A 20,224-nucleotide genomic window follows, 5' to 3' on the forward strand; every position below is an offset into this window, starting at 1 on the left:
TCCAAAAACAGGTGTGCCAAGCATGTAGCGTCATACCCAAGAAGGGTGTCTGTTTAAACTACTAGCATACAGCTCGGACACCCATGCATACCCCACAAGACATGCCACCAGAGGTCTCTTCACAGTCCCCAAGTCCAGAACAGACTATGGGAGGCGCACAGTACTACACAGAGCCATGACTACATGAAACTCTATTCCACATCAGGTAACTGATGCAAGTAGTACAATTAGAATTTTAAAACAGATTTTTTTTGTTTTTAAAACACCTTACGGAGCAGCGGGGACTGTGAAGCAACACAAACATAGACACAGACACATGCACACACACACATGATAACATACGCACTATACACACACGTACACATGGATTTTGTGTTGTAGATATGTGGTAGTGGTGGAGTAGGGGCCTGAGGGCACACAGTGTGTTGTGAAATCTGTGAATGTATTGTAATGTTTTTAAAATTGTATAACTGCCTTAATTTTGCTGGTCCCCAGGAAGAGTAGCTGCTGCCTTGGCAGGAACTAATGGGGATCCATAATAAACCCCAGGAAGAGTAGCTGCTGCCTTGGCAGGAACTAATGGGGATCCATAATAAACCCCAGGAAGAGTAGCTGCTGCCTTGGCAGGAACTAATGGGGATCCATAATAAACCCCAGGAAGAGTAGCTGCTGCCTTGGCAGGAACTAATGGGGATCCATAATAAACCCCAGGAAGAGTAGCTGCTGCCTTGGCAGGAACTAATGGGGATCCAAAATAAATACAAATACAGCAGTTCACATTCAAGTCATTATCCCTCACAAATAATCCCATAAAGGCGTTAGAATGCTTCAGCTCGGCTGTCGGCGAAACAAACAAGTGCACTCCATGCGCCCTTAAAAGACCTTGGCTTGAAAAACAAACAAAGCGGCAATAGTACTGTTTGTCCATTTTGAGCTGCTGTAACCAGTATTCACTTCCTCAAAAAAGTCAGAATTAATCTAAAATAACTCAAGAAATCTGTCATTAATTGACGTTTTTGCCATGGAGATCTTAGTCGCGCAATGTTACATCTAACTAAGATGTATGGTGCAGTATCTCAATTAAAAATGTGCATGAAAACGCATCGTCACTCGTTGAACGACAACAAAGACTTTATTGAAGAATCCCTACAGATAACCAATCACGGACGAAGGGGCGTACACTTCAGCTTCGGGGGTGAGACAGCGATGTAGCTTCAACATTTACATCAACGAATTGGCGAGGGCACTAGAACAGTCTGCAGCACCCGGCCTCACCCTACTAGAATCTGAAGTAAAATGTTTACTGTTTGCTGATGATCTGGTGCTTCTGTCCCCAACCAATGAGGGCCTACAGCAGCACCCAGATCTTCTGCACAGATTATGTCACACCTGGGCCCTGACAGTAAATCTCACAAAGAAAAAAACAATGGTGTGCCAGGACCACAAATACAAATTCCATCTAGACACAGTTGCCCTAGAGCACACAAAAAACGATACATACCTCGGCCTAAATATCAGTGCCACAGGTAACTTCCACAAAGCTGTGAACCATCTGAGAGACAAGGCAAGAAGGGCCTTCTATGCCATTAAAAGGACCATAAAATTCAACATACCAATTAGAATCTGGCTAAAAATACTTCAATCAGTTATAGAACCCATTGACCTTTATGGCTGTGAGGTCTGGGGTCCGCTCACCAACCAAGAATTCACAAAATGGGTTGTTAAATTTATCGCAATGTGACGTTTTGGACCTGAGGCTGTGGAGTCACTGACCCAGCGGACAGGACAGTGGGATGGATGGATGGGAGCGCTAAGCTAACGAAGATCTAACGAAACGCTGCCCAACACTGGGTAGGTCAACGGTTAGCTGTATGGTAACTTGCCAAATGTCATCTGATTCTGAGCATACACTACATGACTAATAAATCTTAACTTCGAAGTGCTCACATTTCCAGATTTCCGCGAGCTGCTTTATTAGCACATTATGTGCAGAAACATCAAAGAGACGCAGAATCCGGACCCGCTGAAGGGCAGAGGCTATTTCATTCCAGCCTTTATCTTTTTGGTGTCTGTCATGGTAGGACGCAGAGGTAATAATGAAAAGGCAGTGGCGTTTCCCCTCTCTCCACTAGTCTGTCCTCCATCCCCTCGGTGGCGTTCCCCTCTCTCCACTAGTCTGTCCTCCATCCCCTCGGTGGCGTTTCCCTTCTCTCCACTAGTCTGTCCTCCATCCCCTCGGTGGAGTTCCCCTCTCTCCACTAGTCTGTCCTCCATCCCCTCGGTGGCGTTTCCCCTTCTCTCCACGGCTCCACTAGTCTGTCCTCCATCCCCTCGGTGGCGTTTCCCTTCTCTCCACTAGTCTGTCCTCCATCCCCTCGGTGGAGTTCCCCTCTCTCCACTAGTCTGTCCTCCATCCCCTCGGTGGAGTTCCCCTTCTCTCCACTAGTCTGTCCTCCATCCCCTCGGTGGAGTTTCCCTTCTCTCCACTAGTCTGTCCTCCATCCCCTCGGTGGCGTTTCCCCTTCTCTCCACGGCTCCACTAGTCTGTCCTCCATCCCCTCGGTGGCGTTCCCCTTCTCTCCACTAGTCTGTCCTCCATCCCCTCGGTGGAGTTCCCCTTCTCTCCACTAGTCTGTCCTCCATCCCTCGGTGGCGTTTCCCTTCTCTCCACTAGTCTGTCCTCCATCCCCTCGGTGGCGTTCCCCTTCTCTCCACTAGTCTGTCCTCCATCCCCTCGGTGGAGTTTCCCTTCTCTCCACTAGTCTGTCCTCCATCCCCTCGGTGGCGTTCCCCTTCTCTCCACTAGTCTGTCCTCCATCCCCTCGGTGGCGTTCCCCTTCTCTCCACTAGTCTGTCCTCCATCCCCTCGGTGGCGTTCCCCTTCTCTCCACTAGTCTGTCCTCCATCCCCTCGGTGGAGTTTCCCTTCTCTCCACTAGTCTGTCCTCCATCCCCTCGGTGGCGTTCCCCTTCTCTCCACGGCTCCACTAGTCTGTCCTCCATCCCCTCGGTGGCGTTCCCCTTCTCTCCACGGCTCCACTAGTCTGTCCTCCATCCCCTCGGTGGAGTTTCCCTTCTCTCCACTAGTCTGTCCTCCATCCCCTCGGTGGCGTTCCCCTTCTCTCCACTAGTCTGTCCTCCATCCCCTCGGTGGCGTTCCCCTTCTCTCCACTAGTCTGTCCTCCATCCCCTCGGTGGCGTTCCCCTTCTCTCCACTAGTCTGTCCTCCATCCCTCGGTGGAGTTTCCCTTCTCTCCACTAGTCTGTCCTCCATCCCCTCGGTGGCGTTCCCCTTCTCTCCACGGCTCCACTAGTCTGTCCTCCATCCCCTCGGTGGCGTTCCCCTTCTCTCCACGGCTCCACTAGTCTGTCCTCCATCCCCTCGGTGGCGTTCCCCTTCTCTCCACGGCTCCACTAGTCTGTCCTCCATCCCCTCGGTGGAGTTTCCCCTTCTCTCCACGGCTCCACTAGTCTGTCCTCCATCCCCTCGGTGGCGTTTCCCTTCTCTCCACGGCTCCACTAGTCTGTCCTCCATCCCCTCGGTGGAGTTTCCCTTCTCTCCACTAGTCTGTCCTCCATCCCCTCGGTGGCGTTCCCCTTCTCCACTAGTCTGTCCTCCATCCCCTCGGTGGCGTTTCCCTTCTCTCCACTAGTCTGTCCTCCATCCCCTCGGTGGCGTTTCCCTTCTCTCCACTAGTCTGTCCTCCATCCCCTCGGTGGAGTTTCCCTTCTCTCCACTAGTCTGTCCTCCATCCCCTCGGTGGAGTTTCCCTTCTCTCCACTAGTCTGTCCTCCAACCCCTCGGTGGAGTTTCCCTTCTCTCCACTAGTCTGTCCTCCATCCCTCGGTGGAGTTTCCCTTCTCTCCACTAGTCTGTCCTCCATCCCCTCGGTGGCGTTTCCCTTCTCTCCACGGCTCCACTAGTCTGTCCTCCATCCCCTCGGTGGAGTTCCCCTTCTCTCCACGGCTCCACTAGTCTGTCCTCCATCCCCTCGGTGGCGTTTCCCTTCTCTCCACTAGTCTGTCCTCCATCCCCTCGGTGGCGTTTCCCTTCTCTCCACTAGTCTGTCCTCCATCCCCTCGGTGGAGTTCCCCTTCTCTCCACTAGTCTGTCCTCCATCCCCTCGGTGGCGTTTCCTTCTCTCCACTAGTCTGTCCTCCATCCCTCGGTGGCGTTCCCTTCTCTCCACGGCTCCACTAGTCTGTCCTCCATCCCCTCGTGAAGTTTCCCTTCTCCACTAGTCTGTCATCCATCCCCTCGGTGGCGTTTCCCTTCTCTCCACTAGTCTGTCCTCCATCCCCTCGGTGGCGTTTCCCCTCTCTCCACGGCTCCACTAGTCTGTCCTCCATCCCTCGGTGGCGTTTCCCTTCTCTCCACTAGTCTGTCCTCCATCCCCTCGTGGCGTTTCCCTTCTCTCCACTAGTCTGTCCTCCATACCCTCGGTGGCGTTTCCTTCTCTCCACTAGTCTGTCCTCCATCCCCTCGGTGGCGTTTCCCCTCTCTCCACGGCTCCACTAGTCTGTCCTCCATCCCCTCTGTGGCGTTTCCCTTCTCTCCACTAGTCTGTCCTCCATCCCCTCGGTGGCGTTTCCCTCTTCTCCACGGCTCCACTAGTCTGTCATCCATCCCCTGGTGGCGTTTTCCCCTCTCTCCACTAGTCTGTCCTCCATCCCCTCGTGGAGTTTCCCTTCTCTCCACTAGTCTGTCATCCATCCCCTCGGTGGCGTTTCCCTTCTCTCCACTAGTCTGTCCTCCATCCCCTCGGTGGCGTTTCCCTTCTCTCCACTAGTCTGTCCTCCATCCCCTCGGTGGCGTTCCCCCTCTCTCCACGGCTCCACTAGTCTGTCCTCCATCCCCTCGGTGGAGTTTCCCTTCTCTCCACTAGTCTGTCCTCCATCCCCTCGGTGGCGTTTCCCTTCTCTCCACTAGTCTGTCCTCCATCCCCTCGGTGGCGTTTCCCTTCTCTCCACTAGTCTGTCCTCCATCCCTCGGTGGCGTTTCCCCTCTCTCCACGGCTCCACTAGTCTGTCCTCCATCCCCTCGGTGGCGTTTCCCTTCTCTCCACTAGTCTGTCCTCCATCCCCTCGGTGGCGTTTCCCTTCTCTCCACGGCTCCACTAGTCTGTCATCCATCCCCTCGGTGGCGTTTCCTCTCTCTCCACTAGTCTGTCCTCCATCCCCTCGGTGGCGTTTCCCTTCTCTCCACGGCTCCACTAGTCTGTCCTCCATCCCCTCGTGGAGTTTCCCTTCTCTCCACTAGTCTGTCCTCCATCCCCTCGGTGGCGTTTCCCCTCTCTCCACGGCTCCACTAGTCTGTCCTCCATCCCCTCGGTGGCGTTTCCCTTCTCTCCACTAGTCTGTCCTCCATCCCCTCGGTGGCGTTTCCCTTCTCTCCACGGCTCCACTAGTCTGTCATCCATCCCCTCGGTGGCGTTTCCTCTCTCTCCACTAGTCTGTCCTCCATCCCTCGGTGGCGTTTCCCTTCTCTCCACGGCTCCACTAGTCTGTCCTCCATCCCCTCGTGGAGTTTCCCTTCTCTCCACTAGTCTGTCCTCCATCCCCTCGGTGGCGTTCCCCTTCTCTCCACGGCTCCACTAGTCTGTCCTCCATCCCCTCGGTGGAGTTCCCCTTCTCTCCACTAGTCTGTCCTCCATCCCCTCGGTGGCGTTTCCCTTCTCTCCACTAGTCTGTCCTCCATCCCCTCGGTGGCGTTCCCCTTCTCTCCACGGCTCCACTAGTCTGTCCTCCATCCCCTCGTGGAGTTTCCCTTCTCTCCACTAGTCTGTCATCCATCCCCTCGGTGGCGTTTCCCTTCTCTCCACTAGTCTGTCCTCCATCCCCTCGGTGGCGTTTCCCCTCTCTCCACGGCTCCACTAGTCTGTCCTCCATCCCCTCGGTGGCGTTTCCCTTCTCTCCACTAGTCTGTCCTCCATCCCCTCGGTGGCGTTTCCCTTCTCTCCACTAGTCTGTCCTCCATCCCCTCGGTGGCGTTTCCCTTCTCTCCACTAGTCTGTCCTCCATCCCCTCGGTGGCGTTTCCCCTCTCTCCACGGCTCCACTAGTCTGTCCTCCATCCCCTCGGTGGCGTTTCCCTTCTCTCCACTAGTCTGTCCTCCATCCCCTCTGTGGCGTTTCCCTTCTCTCCACTAGTCTGTCCTCCATCCCCTCGGTGGCGTTTCCCTTCTCTCCACGGCTCCACTAGTCTGTCATCCATCCCCTCGGTGGCGTTTCCCCTCTCTCCACTAGTCTGTCCTCCATCCCCTCGTGGAGTTTCCCTTCTCTCCACTAGTCTGTCATCCATCCCCTCGGTGGCGTTTCCCTTCTCTCCACTAGTCTGTCCTCCATCCCCTCGGTGGCGTTTCCCTTCTCTCCACTAGTCTGTCCTCCATCCCCTCGGTGGCGTTTCCCCTCTCTCCACGGCTCCACTAGTCTGTCCTCCATCCCCTCGGTGGCGTTTCCCTTCTCTCCAAGGCTCCACTAGTCTGTCCTCCATCCCCTCGGTGGCGTTCCCCCTCTCTCCACGGCTCCACTAGTCTGTCCTCCATCCCCTCGGTGGAGTTTCCCTTCTCTCCACTAGTCTGTCCTCCATCCCCTCGGTGGCGTTTTCCCTTCTCTCCACTAGTCTGTCCTCCATCCCCTCGGTGGCGTTTCCCTTCTCTCCACTAGTCTGTCCTCCATCCCCTCGGTGGCGTTTCCCCTCTCTCCACGGCTCCACTAGTCTGTCCTCCATCCCCTCGGTGGCGTTTCCCTTCTCTCCACTAGTCTGTCCTCCATCCCTCGGTGGCGTTTCCCTTCTCTCCACGGCTCCACTAGTCTGTCATCCATCCCCTCGGTGGCGTTTCCCCTCTCTCCACTAGTCTGTCCTCCATCCCCTCGGTGGCGTTTCCCTTCTCTCCACGGCTCCACTAGTCTGTCCTCCATCCCCTCGTGGAGTTTCCCTTCTCTCCACTAGTCTGTCCTCCATCCCCTCGGTGGCGTTCCCCTTCTCTCCACGGCTCCACTAGTCTGTCCTCCATCCCCTCGGTGGCGTTCCCCTTCTCTCCACTAGTCTGTCCTCCATCCCCTCGGTGGCGTTCCCCTTCTCTCCACGGCTCCACTAGTCTGTCCTCCATCCCCTCGGTGGCGTTTCCCCTTCTCTCCACGGCTCCACTAGTCTGTCCTCCATCCCCTCGGTGGAGTTTCCCCTCTCTCCACGGCTCCACTAGTCTGTCCTCCATCCCCTCGGTGGCGTTCCCCTTCTCTCCACTAGTCTGTCCTCCATCCCCTCGGTGGCGTTTCCCTTCTCTCCACTAGTCTGTCCTCCATCCCCTCGGTGGAGTTTCCCTTCTCTCCACGGCTCCACTAGTCTGTCCTCCATCCCCCTCGGTGGAGTTTCCCTTCTCTCCACGGCTCCACTAGTCTGTCCTCCAACCCCTCGGTGGCGTTTCCCTTCTCTCCACTAGTCTGTCCTCCATCCCCTCGGTGGAGTTTCCCTTCTCTCCACGGCTCCACTAGTCTGTCCTCCATCCCCCTCGGTGGAGTTTCCCTTCTCTCCACGGCTCCACTAGTCTGTCCTCCAACCCCTCGGTGGCGTTTCCCTTCTCTCCACTAGTCTGTCCTCCATCCCCTCGGTGGAGTTTCCCTTCTCTCCACGGCTCCACTAGTCTGTCCTCCAACCCCTCGGTGGAGTTTCCCTTCTCTCCACGGCTCCACTAGTCTGTCCTCCATCCCCCTCGGTGGAGTTTCCCTTCTCTCCACGGCTCCACTAGTCTGTCCTCCATCCCCCTCGGTGGAGTTTCCCTTCTCTCCACGGCTCCACTAGTCTGTCCTCCATCCCCCTCGGTGGAGTTTCCCTTCTCTCCACGGCTCCACTAGTCTGTCCTCCAACCCCTCGGTGGAGTTTCCCTTCTCTCCACTAGTCTGTCCTCCATCCCCTCGGTGGAGCTTCCCTTCTCTCCACGGCTCCACTAGTCTGTCCTCCATCCCCTCGGTGGCGTTCCCCTTCTCTCCACGGCTCCACTAGTCTGTCCTCCATCCCTTCGGTGGAGCTTCCCTTCTCTCCACGGCTCCACTAGTCTGTCCTCCATCCCCTCGGTGGCGTTTCCCTTCTCTCCACGGCTCCACTAGTCTGTCCTCCAACCCCTCGGTGGAGTTTCCCTTCTCTCCACTAGTCTGTCCTCCATCCCTCGGTGGCGTTCCCCTTCTCTCCACGGCTCCACTAGTCTGTCCTCCATCCCCTCGGTGGCGTTCCCCTTCTCTCCACGGCTCCACTAGTCTGTCCTCCATCCCCTCGGTGGCGCTTCCCTTCTCTCCACGGCTCCACTAGTCTGTCCTCGTTGTTGCTTTCCTCTTCTCCATCATTGTTTTGGTCTCATTGGCTGTTGGCAGTAGTCCTTACCCAACCGCGTCGTAGCACTGCTCATACTACAAGATGCATGACCAACATTTCTGACATGTCAGAAAATTATCGGGACATCCGACAGGGGTCTGGAGAACAGAACAGCCATCATCGGTGAGTCCTTGACCCGCTCAAACTACGCGAGTCCCGACGTGATGATCCTAGCTCATAGGACTTCACACTGACCATGAAAATGAGTCTGGGATGCCCAACTCTCTTCCTGGAGATCTACCGTCCTGTGGGTTTTTCAGTCCAACCCTAATTTAACACACCTGATTCTACTTATTAGCTGCTCAACAAAACCTTAACTTGCTGAATGAGATATGCTAAATTAGCCCTGGTTTAGTGTATGCCCGGCATAAATTAATCTGTCCTTTTTAATGGGTCAGTCAGGGCTTAACATCCCATATAGATTAAACGTTCATCAGTATATCGACAGTATATGCTACCGTTCAAGCAATTCAATGAAATATCATCCTTGCTTGTATAGCAGTAAACACAATTGACAGCTGCGAGCCACAAAGTATCTTCTTAAAATCAGACCTTATCTTAACCACACTGCTAACCTTAAATTATGACTTGGGCTCCCGAGTGGCGCAGCGGTCTAAGGCACTGCATCTCAGTGCTTGAGGCGTCACTACAGACCCCCCCTGGTTCGATTCCAGGCTGTATCACAACCGGTCGTGATTGGGAGTCCCATAGGGCGGCACACAATTGGCCCAGCGTCGTCCGGGTTTGGCCGGTGTAGGCCGTCATTGTAAATAAGAATTTGTTCTTAACTGACTTGCCTAGTTAAATAAAAATAAATATAATTACAATTTTCACTTTTCACTTTGTGGCTGTGGTAACTAGTGAAAACTTTTACCACAACATTTTTTATTTCAGCTAAATGACTAAAATGTAAATGTAAAACACATTGAAGGTTGTTAGCTAGATCAAGCCATTAGTAAAGATGATACTAGCTAGCGCTCACCTGAACAGCGGCCGGAGATGTCTTGCTGAACTCTCTTCGTAGGACCACCGAGACGGTATTCTGCACAAGACAACACAGAAAAGGGCTCTCGTTTTTGCCTCATCCGAACAATATAGCTAATTGTCTGCACTTTGATTTAAAGTTAATAAATACCTTCCCGGAGCGAAGAAAACACCTCAACGACGCCATCTTTGACCTGTCCTCTGAGTGGGAGGAGCGACTTGTCCTGGAAAAGGATCAGGTCCAATCAGAGCATTTGTCTGAGTCCGGACAGAGATACTATTGAGGAGATAGGCCTCGCGGTGCATTCTGGGCGATACCGGGACTACGAGAGCTCTCCTTCAAAACTCAACATTAGCATGAATTTCGTTAACAAGAAGTACAACAAATATTTTACAAGATGTGAGATAATTAGCTGGTTCTCTGTAATATCGTATCGCAGGTTCTCGACTCATTCCCTAACTTTGAGAAAGGATTGCGTGACGATTAGTTTAGCAACCGCGTGAAGCGACATAACAACGTGAATGCGATTGGTCGACCGTCTGCTGGGTGACGCGTTACACGTTCTTTCGTCCAATGCCCATTGGGATTCATATCTCCTCCTTTCTCTAATATCTCTGGTTAGTTTAGACAACCAATCACGACCCACTCTCATGAAAAAGGAAGCGACAGGGGAAATTCAAGGGCAGGAGCAAAAAGCGTCATCATCACCCTGTTGCCCAAACATTAACCCTTACTTAACCGGCAGGTAGCTTAGTGGTTAAGAGCCGGTTAAGTAAGGGTTACGGTTTGGGCCGACTAGGTGAAACATCTTTGATCCCCTGCTGATTTTGTACGTTTGCCCACTGACAAAGTTATGATCAGTCTGTCATTTTAATGGTAGGTTTATTTGAACAGTGAGAGACAGAATAACAACAAATAAATCCAGAAAAACGCATGTCAAAAATGTTATAAATTGATTTGCATTTTAATGAGGGAAATAAGTATTTGACCCCCTCTCAATCAGAAAGATTTCTGGCTCCCAGGTGTCTTTTATACAGGTAACGAGCTGAGATTAGGAGCACACTCTTAAAGGGAGTGCTCCTAATCTCAGCTTGTTACCTGTATAAAAGACACCTGTCCACAGAAGCAATCAATCAATCAGATTCCAAACTCTCCACCATGGCCAAGAGCAAAGAGCTCTCCAAGGATGTCAGGGACAAGATTGTAGACCTACACAAGGCTGGAATGGGCTACAAGACCATCGCCAAGCAGCTTGGTGAGAAGGTGACAACAGTTGGTGCGATTATTCGCAAATGGAAGAAACACAAAATAACTGTCAATCTCCCTCGGCCTGGGGCTCCATGCAAGATCTCACCTCGTGGAGTTGCAATGATCATGAGAATGGTGAAGAATCAGCCCAGAACTACACGAGAGGATCTTGTCAATGATCTCAAGGCAGCTGGGACCATAGTCACCAAGAAAACAATTTGTAACACACTACGCCGTGAAGGACTGAAATCCTGCAGCGCCCGCAAGGTCCCCCTGCTCAAGAAAGCACATATACATGCCCGCCTGAAGTTTGCCAATGAACATCTGAATGATTCAGAGGAAAAGTGGGTGAAAGTGTTGTGGTCAGATGAGACCAAAATGGAGCTCTTTGGCATCAACTCAACTCGCCGTGTTTGGAGGAGGAGGAAAGCTGCCTATGACCACAAGAACACCACCCCCACCGTCAAACATGGAGGCGGAAACATTATGCTTTGGGGGTGTTTTTCTGCTAAGGGGACAGGACAACTTCACTGCATCAAAGGGACGATGGACGGGGCCATGTACCGTCAAATCTTGGGTGAGAACCTCCTTCCCTCAGCCAGGGCATTGAAAATGGGTCGTGGATGGATATTCCAGCATGACAATGACCCAAAACACACGGCCAAGGCAACAAAGGAGTGGCTCAAGAAGAAGCACATTAAGGTCCTGGAGTGGCCTAGCCAGTCTCCAGACCTTAATCCCATAGAAAATCTGTGGAAGGAGCTGAAGGTTCAAGTTGCCAAACGTCAGCCTCGAAACCTTAATGACTTGGGGAAGATCTGCAAAGAGGAGTGGGACAAAATCCCTCCTGAGATGTGTGCAAACCTGGTGGCCAACTACAAGAAATGTCTGACCTCTGTGATTGCCAACAAGGGTTTTGCCACCAAGTACTAAGTCATGTTTTGCAGAGGGGTCAAATAGTTATTTCCCTCATGTCACGAACGTTGAGAGACGGGTCGGACCAAGGTGCAGCGTGAAAAGCGTACATGTTTATTAACTAAATAAACATTCAACAAAACAAGAACCGACGTGAAGTCCAAAGGGCTATACACATACAAGCCTACACGGAACAAGATCCCACAACTAAGGTAGGCAAACAGGCTACTTAAGTATGATCCCCAATCAGAGACAACGAGCGACAGCTGCCTCTGATTGGGAATCACACCCGGCCAAACATAGAAACACAACCTAGAACTGCAACATAGAAACAGACTAACTAGAACCTAAACATAGAATATATAACATAGATATCCACACCCTGACTCAACAAACTAGAGTTCTATAGGTCAGGGCGTGACACCTCATTAAAATGAAAATCAATTTATAACATTTTTGACATGCGTTTTTCTGGATTTTTTTGTTGTTATTCTGTCTCTCACTGTTCAAATAAACCTACCATTAAAATTATAGAAGGGGATCAAATACTTTTTTCCCTCACAGTGTATATATAGTATATAGTATCCAACACTATTGATATACACTCTAGTTGGGTGAGTGATAACCTGGGTCATATTACAGGCATTAGTCACAGTAAGAAGCTTCCTCTTGAGAGGACAACGAGATGGTAACCAGTCAATGTTCAGGTCACCAAGAAAAAACATTTATCTGGAAGCATCAGAGAACTTGTTTAACATCACTCATATTCTCCAGATAGTAACAGTCTACACTTGGTGTCCTACTCTACTACTCCACTACTCTAAAAGAAGAGTGGGTGAACACGGAGTACAGGAGGGGACTAAGCACGCACCCTTGAGGGGCCCCCATGTTGAGGGTCAGCGTGGCAGATGTGTTGTTACTTACCCTTACCACCTGGGGGCGGCCCGTCAGGAAATCCAGGATCCAGTTGCAGAGGGAGGTGTTTAGTCCCAGGGTCCTTAGCATAGTTATGAGCTTTCTGGGCACTATGGTGTTGAACGTGGAGCTGTAGTCAATGAACAGCATTCTCACGTATGTGTTTCTTTTGTCCAGGTGGGAAAGGGCAGTGTGGAGCGCAATAGAGATTGCGTCATCTGTGGATCTGTTGAGGCGGTATGCGAATTGGAGTGGGGCTAGGGTTTCCGGGATGATGGTGTTGATGTGAGCCATGACCAGTCTTTCAAAGCACTTCATGGCTACCGACGTCAGTGCTATGAAGTCCAGGCACAGCTGCTCTCCTTGTTCTGAGTGTTCGCAGTGCTAGTGTTTTTAGTTCAAACCTACAGTCATTTGGAGAACCGGCCAAGCAGTGACAACAAGGGTGGGGAAAACAACATCATGCACATTGACGACATGATTGAATTTGATTTATTAGGATCCCCGTTAGCCGACGCCAATGGCGACAGCTAGTCTTACTGGGGTCCGACACATAACGAAAATAAATTACAGTAAAGACTTTACAATTTACATACATGTAAAAACATTAACATGTAGTCTGTGTGTGCTCTATACACATACACACAACAAGGTCACATGGGGGAGTGGCGTTGTATTTGTATTTGTATTTGTATTTATTAAGGATCCCCATGATGTCCACTCTTCCCCACTCTTCCTGGGGTCCAGCAACATTAAAGCAGTTATATACAATTTAAAATATTACATGACATTATATTTCATAACACTTTACCCAATACATTTAGTGTGTTCCCTCAGGCCACTACTCCACTATCACATATTTACAATACAACATCCATGTGTAGATGTGTAGAGTGCGTGTCTTATTTGGCATGGGTCCCCAGATCCTCAAAAAGTTATACAGCTGCACCATCGAGGGCATCCTGACTGGTTGCATCACTGCCTGGTATGGCAACTGCTCGGCCTCCTACCGTAAGGCACTACAGAGGGTAGTGCGTACGGCCCAGTACATCACTGGGGCCAAGCTTCCTGCCATCCAGGACCTCTATACCAGGCGGTGTCAGAGGAAGGCCCAAAAATTGTCAAAGACTCCAGCCACCCTAGTAATAAACTGTTCTCTCTGCTACCGCACGGCAAGCGGTACCGGAGCGCCAAGTCTGGGTCCAAAAGACTTCTAAACAGCTTCTACCCCCAAGCCATAAAACTCCTGAACATCTAATCAAATGGATACCTGGACTATTTGCAATTGACCCCCCGGACTAACCTGTACCCCAGCATATTGACTCGGTACAGGTACATGTATATAGCCTCGTTATTGTTATTTTATTGTGTTACGTTTTTTATTGACTTTAGTTTATTTAGTAAATATTTTCTTAACTCTATTTTCTTAAAATTGCATTGTTGGTTAAGGGCTTGTAAGTAAGTATTTCACGGTAAGGTCTACACCTGTTGTATTCGGCGCATGTGACTAATCTGTTTATTAAATCTGATTCTACTGCTTGCATGAGTTACTTGATGTGGAATAGAGTTCATGGCTCTATGTAGTACTGTGCGCCTCCCATAGTCTGTTCTGGACTTGGGGACTGTGAAGAGACCTCTGCTGGCATGTCTTGTGGGGTATGCATGGGTGTCTGAGTTGTGTGCTAGTAGCTTAAACAGACAGCTCAGTACATTCAGCTTGTCAACATTTCTTACAAAAACAAGTAGTGATGAAGTCAATCGCTCCTCCACTTTGAGCCATGAGAGATTTACATGCATATTATTAATGTTAGCTCTCCATGTACATTAAAGTGCCAGCCATGCTGCTCTGTTCTGAGACAATTGTAATTTTCCGAGGTCCCTCTTTGTGGCACCTGACCATATGACTGAACAGTAGTCCAGGTGCGACAAAACTAGGGCCTGTAGGACCTGCCTTGTTGATAGTGTTGTTAAGAAGGTAGAGCAGCGCTTTATTATGGACAGACTTCTCCCCATTTTAGCTACTGTTGTATCAATATGTTTTGATCATGAGAGTTTACAATCCAGCGTTACTCCAACAAAATTAGTCTCCTCAACTTGCTCAATTTCCACATTATTTATTAGAAGATTTAGTTGAGGTTTAGTGAATGATTTGTCCCAAATACAATGCTTTTAGTTTTTGAAATATTTAGGACTGACTTATTCCTTGCCACCCATTCTGAAACTAACTGCAGCGCTTTGTTAAGTGTTGCAGTCATTTCAGTCGCTGTAGTAGCTGACGTGTATAGTGTTGAGTCATCCGCATACATAGACACACTGGCTTTACTCAAAGCCAATGGCATGTCATTAGTAAAGATTGAAAAAAGTAATGGGCCTAGACAGCTGCCCTGGGGAATTCCTGATTCTACCTGGATTATGTTGGAGAGGCTTCCATTAAAGAACACCCTCTGTGTTCTGTTAGACAGGTAACTCTTTATCCACAATATAGCAGGGGGAGTAAAGCCATTACACATACGTTTTTCCAGCAGCAGACTATGATCGATAATGTCAAAAGCTGTACTGAAGTCTAACAAAACAGCCCCCACAATCTTTTTATCATACATTTCTCTCAGCCAATCATCAGTCATTTGTGTCAGTCATTTAATGTCCTTCCTTATAAGCGTGCTGAAAGTCTGCTGTCAATTTGTTTACTATAAAATCGCATTGTATCTGGTCAAACACAATTTTTTCCAAAAGTTTACTAAGGGTTGGTAACAGGTTGATTGGTCGGTTATTTGAGTCAGGTAGCGGAATTACTTTTGCTTCCCTCCAGGCCTGAGGGCACACACTTTCTAGTAAGCTTAAATTGAAAATATGGCAAATAGGAGTGGCAATATCGTCCGCTATTATCCTCAGTAATTTTCCATCCAAGTTGTCAGATCCCGTTGGCTTGTCATTGTTGATAGACAACAATACTTTTTCCACTTCTTCCACACTCACTTTACAGACTTCAAAATTACAATGCTTGTCTTTCATAATCTGGTCAGTTATACTTGGATATGTAGTGTCAGTGTTTGTTGCTAGCATGTCTTGCCTAAGTTTGCTAATCTTGACAATGAAAAAATAATTAAAGTAATTGACAATAGTGGGTTTTGTGATGAATGAGCCATCTGATTCAATGAATGATGGAGCTGAGTTTGCCTTTTTGCCCAACATTTCATTTAAGGTGCTCCAATGCTTTTTTTTACTATCATTCTTTATGTAATTTCTCTTTGTTTCATAGTGTAGTTTCGTCTTCTTTTTATTCAGTTTAGTCACATGATTTATACATTTTCAGTGCCGTGAGGTGTTGCTTTATTTATTTTTTAAACCAGGTTTGCTGTTCACTTGCGCTATATAACATGGAAGGGAGTACCATACACTCATGGCTCTGTATAATACTGTACATTTCCTTGAATTTGTTCTTGACCTGGGGACTGTGAAAAGACCCCTGATGGCATGTCTGGTGGGGTAAGTGTGTGTCAGAGCTGTGTGTAAGTTGACTATGCAAACAATTTGGAATTTCCAAAACAATGTTTCTTACAAAAACAAGAAGTGATGCAGTCAGTCTTTCCTCAACTCTTAGCCAAGAGAGGCTGGCATACATAGTAGTAATATTAGTCCTCTGATCACAATGAAGAGCAAGACTTGTGGGTCTGTTCTGGGCCAGCTGCAGCTTAACTTAGTATTTATTTGCAGAACTTGACCATATGACTGGACAATAATCAAGATAAGATAAAATTAGAGACTGCAGGACTTGCTTTGTGGAGTGTGGTGTCAAAAAAGCAGAGCATCTCTTTATTCAAATAAAATAAAATAAAATGTTATTGGTAACAGACACATATTTAGCAGATGTTATTGTGGGTGTAGCGAAATGCTTGTGTTCCTAGCTCCAACAGTGCGTTAGTATCTAACAATTTACAACAATACACACAAATCTAAAAGTAAAAGAATGGAATTAAGAAATATATAAATATTAGGACGAGCAATGTCGGAGTGGCTTAGACTAAAATACAGTAGAATAGAATACAGTATATACAGTGGCTTGCAAAAGTATTCACCCCCCTTGGCATTTTTCCTATTTTGTTGCCATTTTCTAATAATTGCACCAACAGTTGTTGCCTTCTCACCAAGCTGCTTGCCTATTGTCCTGTAGCCCATCCCAGCCTTGTGCAGGTCTACAATTTTATCCCTTATGTCCTTACACAGCTCTCTGGTCTTGGCCATTGTGGAGAGGTTGGAGTCTGTTTGATTGAGTGTGTGGACAGGTGTCTTTTATACAGGTAACGAGTTCAAACAGGTGCAGTTAATACAGGTAATGAGTGGAGAACAGGAGGGCTTCTTAAAGAAAAACTAACAGGTCTGTGAGAGCCGGAATTCTTACTGGTTGGTAGGTGATCAAATACTTATGTCATGCAATAAAATGCAAATTAATTACTTAAAAATCATACAATGGATTTTTGTTTTAGATTCCGTCTCTCACAGTTGAAGTGTACCTATGATAAAAATTACAGACCTCTACATGCTTTGTAAGTAGGAAAACCTGCAAAATCGGCAGTGTATCAAATACTTGTTCTCCCCACTGTATATGGGACGGCGGTCAATCCTTTGGTCCTTAAATGAAACTGGTATACTTTTTTATTTATCACAATTTTCTTTAACCAATTATGGTCTTTAATGCAGGTCCGACAGACAAGTTCCTTACTTTCTCCCCCTTCCACTTTCCTCTTCCACTTTTGCGTTAAGGCTGCAATTATTTGGTTGTAATTTTGGGTAGAGCAGACATTTCCATATGTTTTTGCTAGCTGCATGTGTGACATAAATCCACCAGTTCTACTTATGATATCATTTACGTAGATTATACATTTTTTAAACATTTTTTCAAAAAATAATGGTTTTTTATCAGTGTATTTTGAGTTTAACCACAATATTTGTTGCATTATTTGTTCTGTCGTTTCTGGAGGATTAAATTGAAATTGCAACCAACTTTCTATGGCTTGTTTAGAAATAGTGATATTTGGGAGATTATTTCCTTTTCGAATAACTGAAAGTGAGAGGTTGTAATCTGAATAAAGGGAATATTCAAAAATTGATTAATTTGTTTTTTCCCTCATCAATCTACACACAATACCCCATAATGACAAAGCAAAAACAGGTTTTCAGAAATGTGTGCAAATGTATTGCAAATAAAAAACGGAAATATGAGATTTACAAAATAATTCAGACCCTTTACTCAGTACTTTGTTGAAGCACCTTTGGCAGCGATTACAGCCTCAAGTCTTCTTGGGTATGACGCTACAAGCTTGGCACACCTGTATTTGGGGAGTTTCTCACATTCTTCACTGCAGATCCTCTCAAGCTCTGTCAGGTTGGATGGGGAGCGTCGCTGAACAGCTATTTTGAGGTCTCTCCAGAGATGTTAGATTGGGTTAGAGTCCGGGCTCTGGCTGGGCCACTCAACAACATTCAGAGACTTGTCCCGAAGCCACTCCTGCGCTGTCTTGGCTGTGTGCTTAGGGTCGTTGTCCTGTTGGAAGGTGAACCTTCGCCCCAGTCTGAGGTCCTGAGCGCTCTGGAGCAGGTTTTCATCAAGGATCTCTCTGTACTTTGCTCCGTACATCTTTGCCTCGATCCTGATCACTGGAAAACATCCCCACAGCATGATGCTACCACCACCATGCTTCATCGTAGGGATGGTGCCAGGTTTCCTCCAGACGTGACGCTTGTCATTCAGGCCAAAGAGTTCAATTCTGGTTTCATCAGACCAGAGAATCTGTCCTGTGCCTTTTACTGAGGAGTGGCTTCCGTCTGGCCACTCTACCATAAAGGCCTGATTGGTGGAGTGCTGCAGAGACGGTTGTCCTTCTGGAAGGTTCTCCCATCTCCACAGAGGAACTCTGGAGCTCTGTCAGAGTGACCATCATGTTCTTGGTCATCTCCCTGACCAAGGCCCTTTCTCCCCGATTGCTCAGTTTGGCTGGGCGGCCATCTCTAGGAAGATCCTTGGTGGTTCCAAACTTCTTCCATTTAAGTATGATGTTGGCCACTGTGTTTTTGGGGACCTTCAATGCTGCAGACATTTTTTGGTACCCTTCCCCAGATCTGTGCCTCGACACAATCCTGTCTCTGAGCTCTACGGGCAATTCCTTCGACCTCATGGCTTGGTTTTTGCTCTGACATGCACTGTCAACTGTGGGACCTTTTATATAGACAGATGTGTGCCTTTCCAAATCATGTCCAATCAATTGAATTTACCACAGGTGGAATCCAATCAAGTTGTAGAAACATCTCAAGGATGATCAATGGAAACAGGATGCATCTGAGCTCAATTTCCAGTCTCATAGCAAAAGGTCTGAATAAGGTATTTCTGTTTATTATTATTATTATACATGTTATTTTTGGGGGTTACTTTCTACCCCTTTTTGTCAATTTCGTGATATCCAATTGGTAGTTACAGTCTTGTCCTATCGCTGCAACTCCCGTACGGACTCGGGAGAGGCGAAGGTCGAGAGCCATGCGTCCTCCGAAACACGACCCCTGCCAAGCCACACTGCTTCTTGACACACTGCTCGCTTAACCCGGAAGCCAGCCGCACCAACGTGTCAGAAGAAACACCGTACACCTGGCGACCGAAGTCAAAGTGCATGCGCCCGACCCGCCACTAGGAGTCGCTAGAGCGCGATGGGATTTGTCATTATGGGGTGTTGTGTGTAGATTGATGAGGAAAAATGTTTATTTAATCCATTGTAGAATAAGGCTGTAACGTAACAAAATGTAGAAAAAGTAAAGGGGTCTGAATACTTTCCAAAGGCACTATATATCAGGAAATGTACATAGTGAACTCGTACACATTGTAAATACGTAAATAGAATGCACTATGTCAGAACGTGACCTACCGCTTGCAGAGAATTATCAGACTGGGATGAATTGAAGTTCACAAATCTCCCGCTATCTGCAAGGATGACCAATGGCAGAACACCTTATTGATATGCAAATTGACCTATTTCCTCTACATGCCGCCATTTCCTAGTGGTTTATCAGTAGTTGTATCATCTCCTAGTGGTTTATCAGTAGTTGTATCATTTCCTAGTGGTTTATCAGTAGTTGTATCATTTCCTAGTGGTTTATCAGTAGTTGTATCATCTCCTAGTGGTTTATCAGTAGTTGTATCATCTCCTAGTGGTTTATCAGTAGTTGTATCATCTCCTAGTGGTTTATCATTTATGTATTCACCCAGTACTAAACGTGCACAGGTAAAGTAAACAACATCAGATCTCCTAACTATAGCTACAAGCTCAAATATCTCCACTGGTAAAATGGTACAACAGCCCACACTATCAGTATAGCTCAACGGTCTCCATTGTGATACTTGTAACAGTGTGTGTAATCTGGGCTATATGGGGTACTGCCAGGGGCAAGGCTGACACTAGAGAAGCCTTTTTTTCTTTCAGTGACTGAAATGGATATATCCTCCTGACATTTCAGTTCAGTGCAGGTGGTTTCACCTTCACAGAGACTCACAGATTATTTCACTCTCTCCCTCTCTCTCCCTCTGTCTCTCTCTCCCTCTGTCTCTCTCTCCCTCTGTCTCTCTCTCCCTCTGTCTCTCCCTCCCTCTGTCTCTCTCTCCCTCCCTCTGTCTCTCTCTCCCTCCCTCTGTCTCTCTCTCCCTCCCTCTGTCTCTCTCTCCCTCCCTCTGTCTCTCTCTCCCTCCCTCTGTCTGTCTCTCCCTCCCTCTGTCTCTCTCTCCCTCCCTCTGTCTCTCTCTCCCTCCCTCTGT

The 20,224-nt window shown here is 48.3% G+C and overlaps 1 protein-coding gene across 1 annotated transcript in view; it reads right to left on the minus strand.

The window, feature by feature from the left end:
* The window catches only part of LOC121575381 (pyruvate dehydrogenase E1 component subunit beta, mitochondrial-like), a 58,385-nt gene extending 48,774 nt beyond the window's left edge, over positions 1 to 9,611 (minus strand). Inside the window, exons 1-2 of the mRNA XM_045222982.1 lie at positions 9,502 to 9,611; positions 9,349 to 9,408 (exon numbers count right to left, since the gene is read on the minus strand). Coding sequence (XP_045078917.1) covers positions 9,349 to 9,408; positions 9,502 to 9,537 — 96 coding nt within the window. The 5' untranslated portion in view covers positions 9,538 to 9,611. The remainder of the gene's footprint in view (positions 1 to 9,348; positions 9,409 to 9,501) is intronic.
* Positions 9,612 to 20,224: the final 10,613 nt, after the last annotated feature.

Source organism: Coregonus clupeaformis, chromosome 10 (genome assembly GCF_020615455.1).
Source record: "Coregonus clupeaformis isolate EN_2021a chromosome 10, ASM2061545v1, whole genome shotgun sequence".
In the NCBI taxonomy this organism is placed as follows: domain Eukaryota; kingdom Metazoa; phylum Chordata; class Actinopteri; order Salmoniformes; family Salmonidae; genus Coregonus; species Coregonus clupeaformis.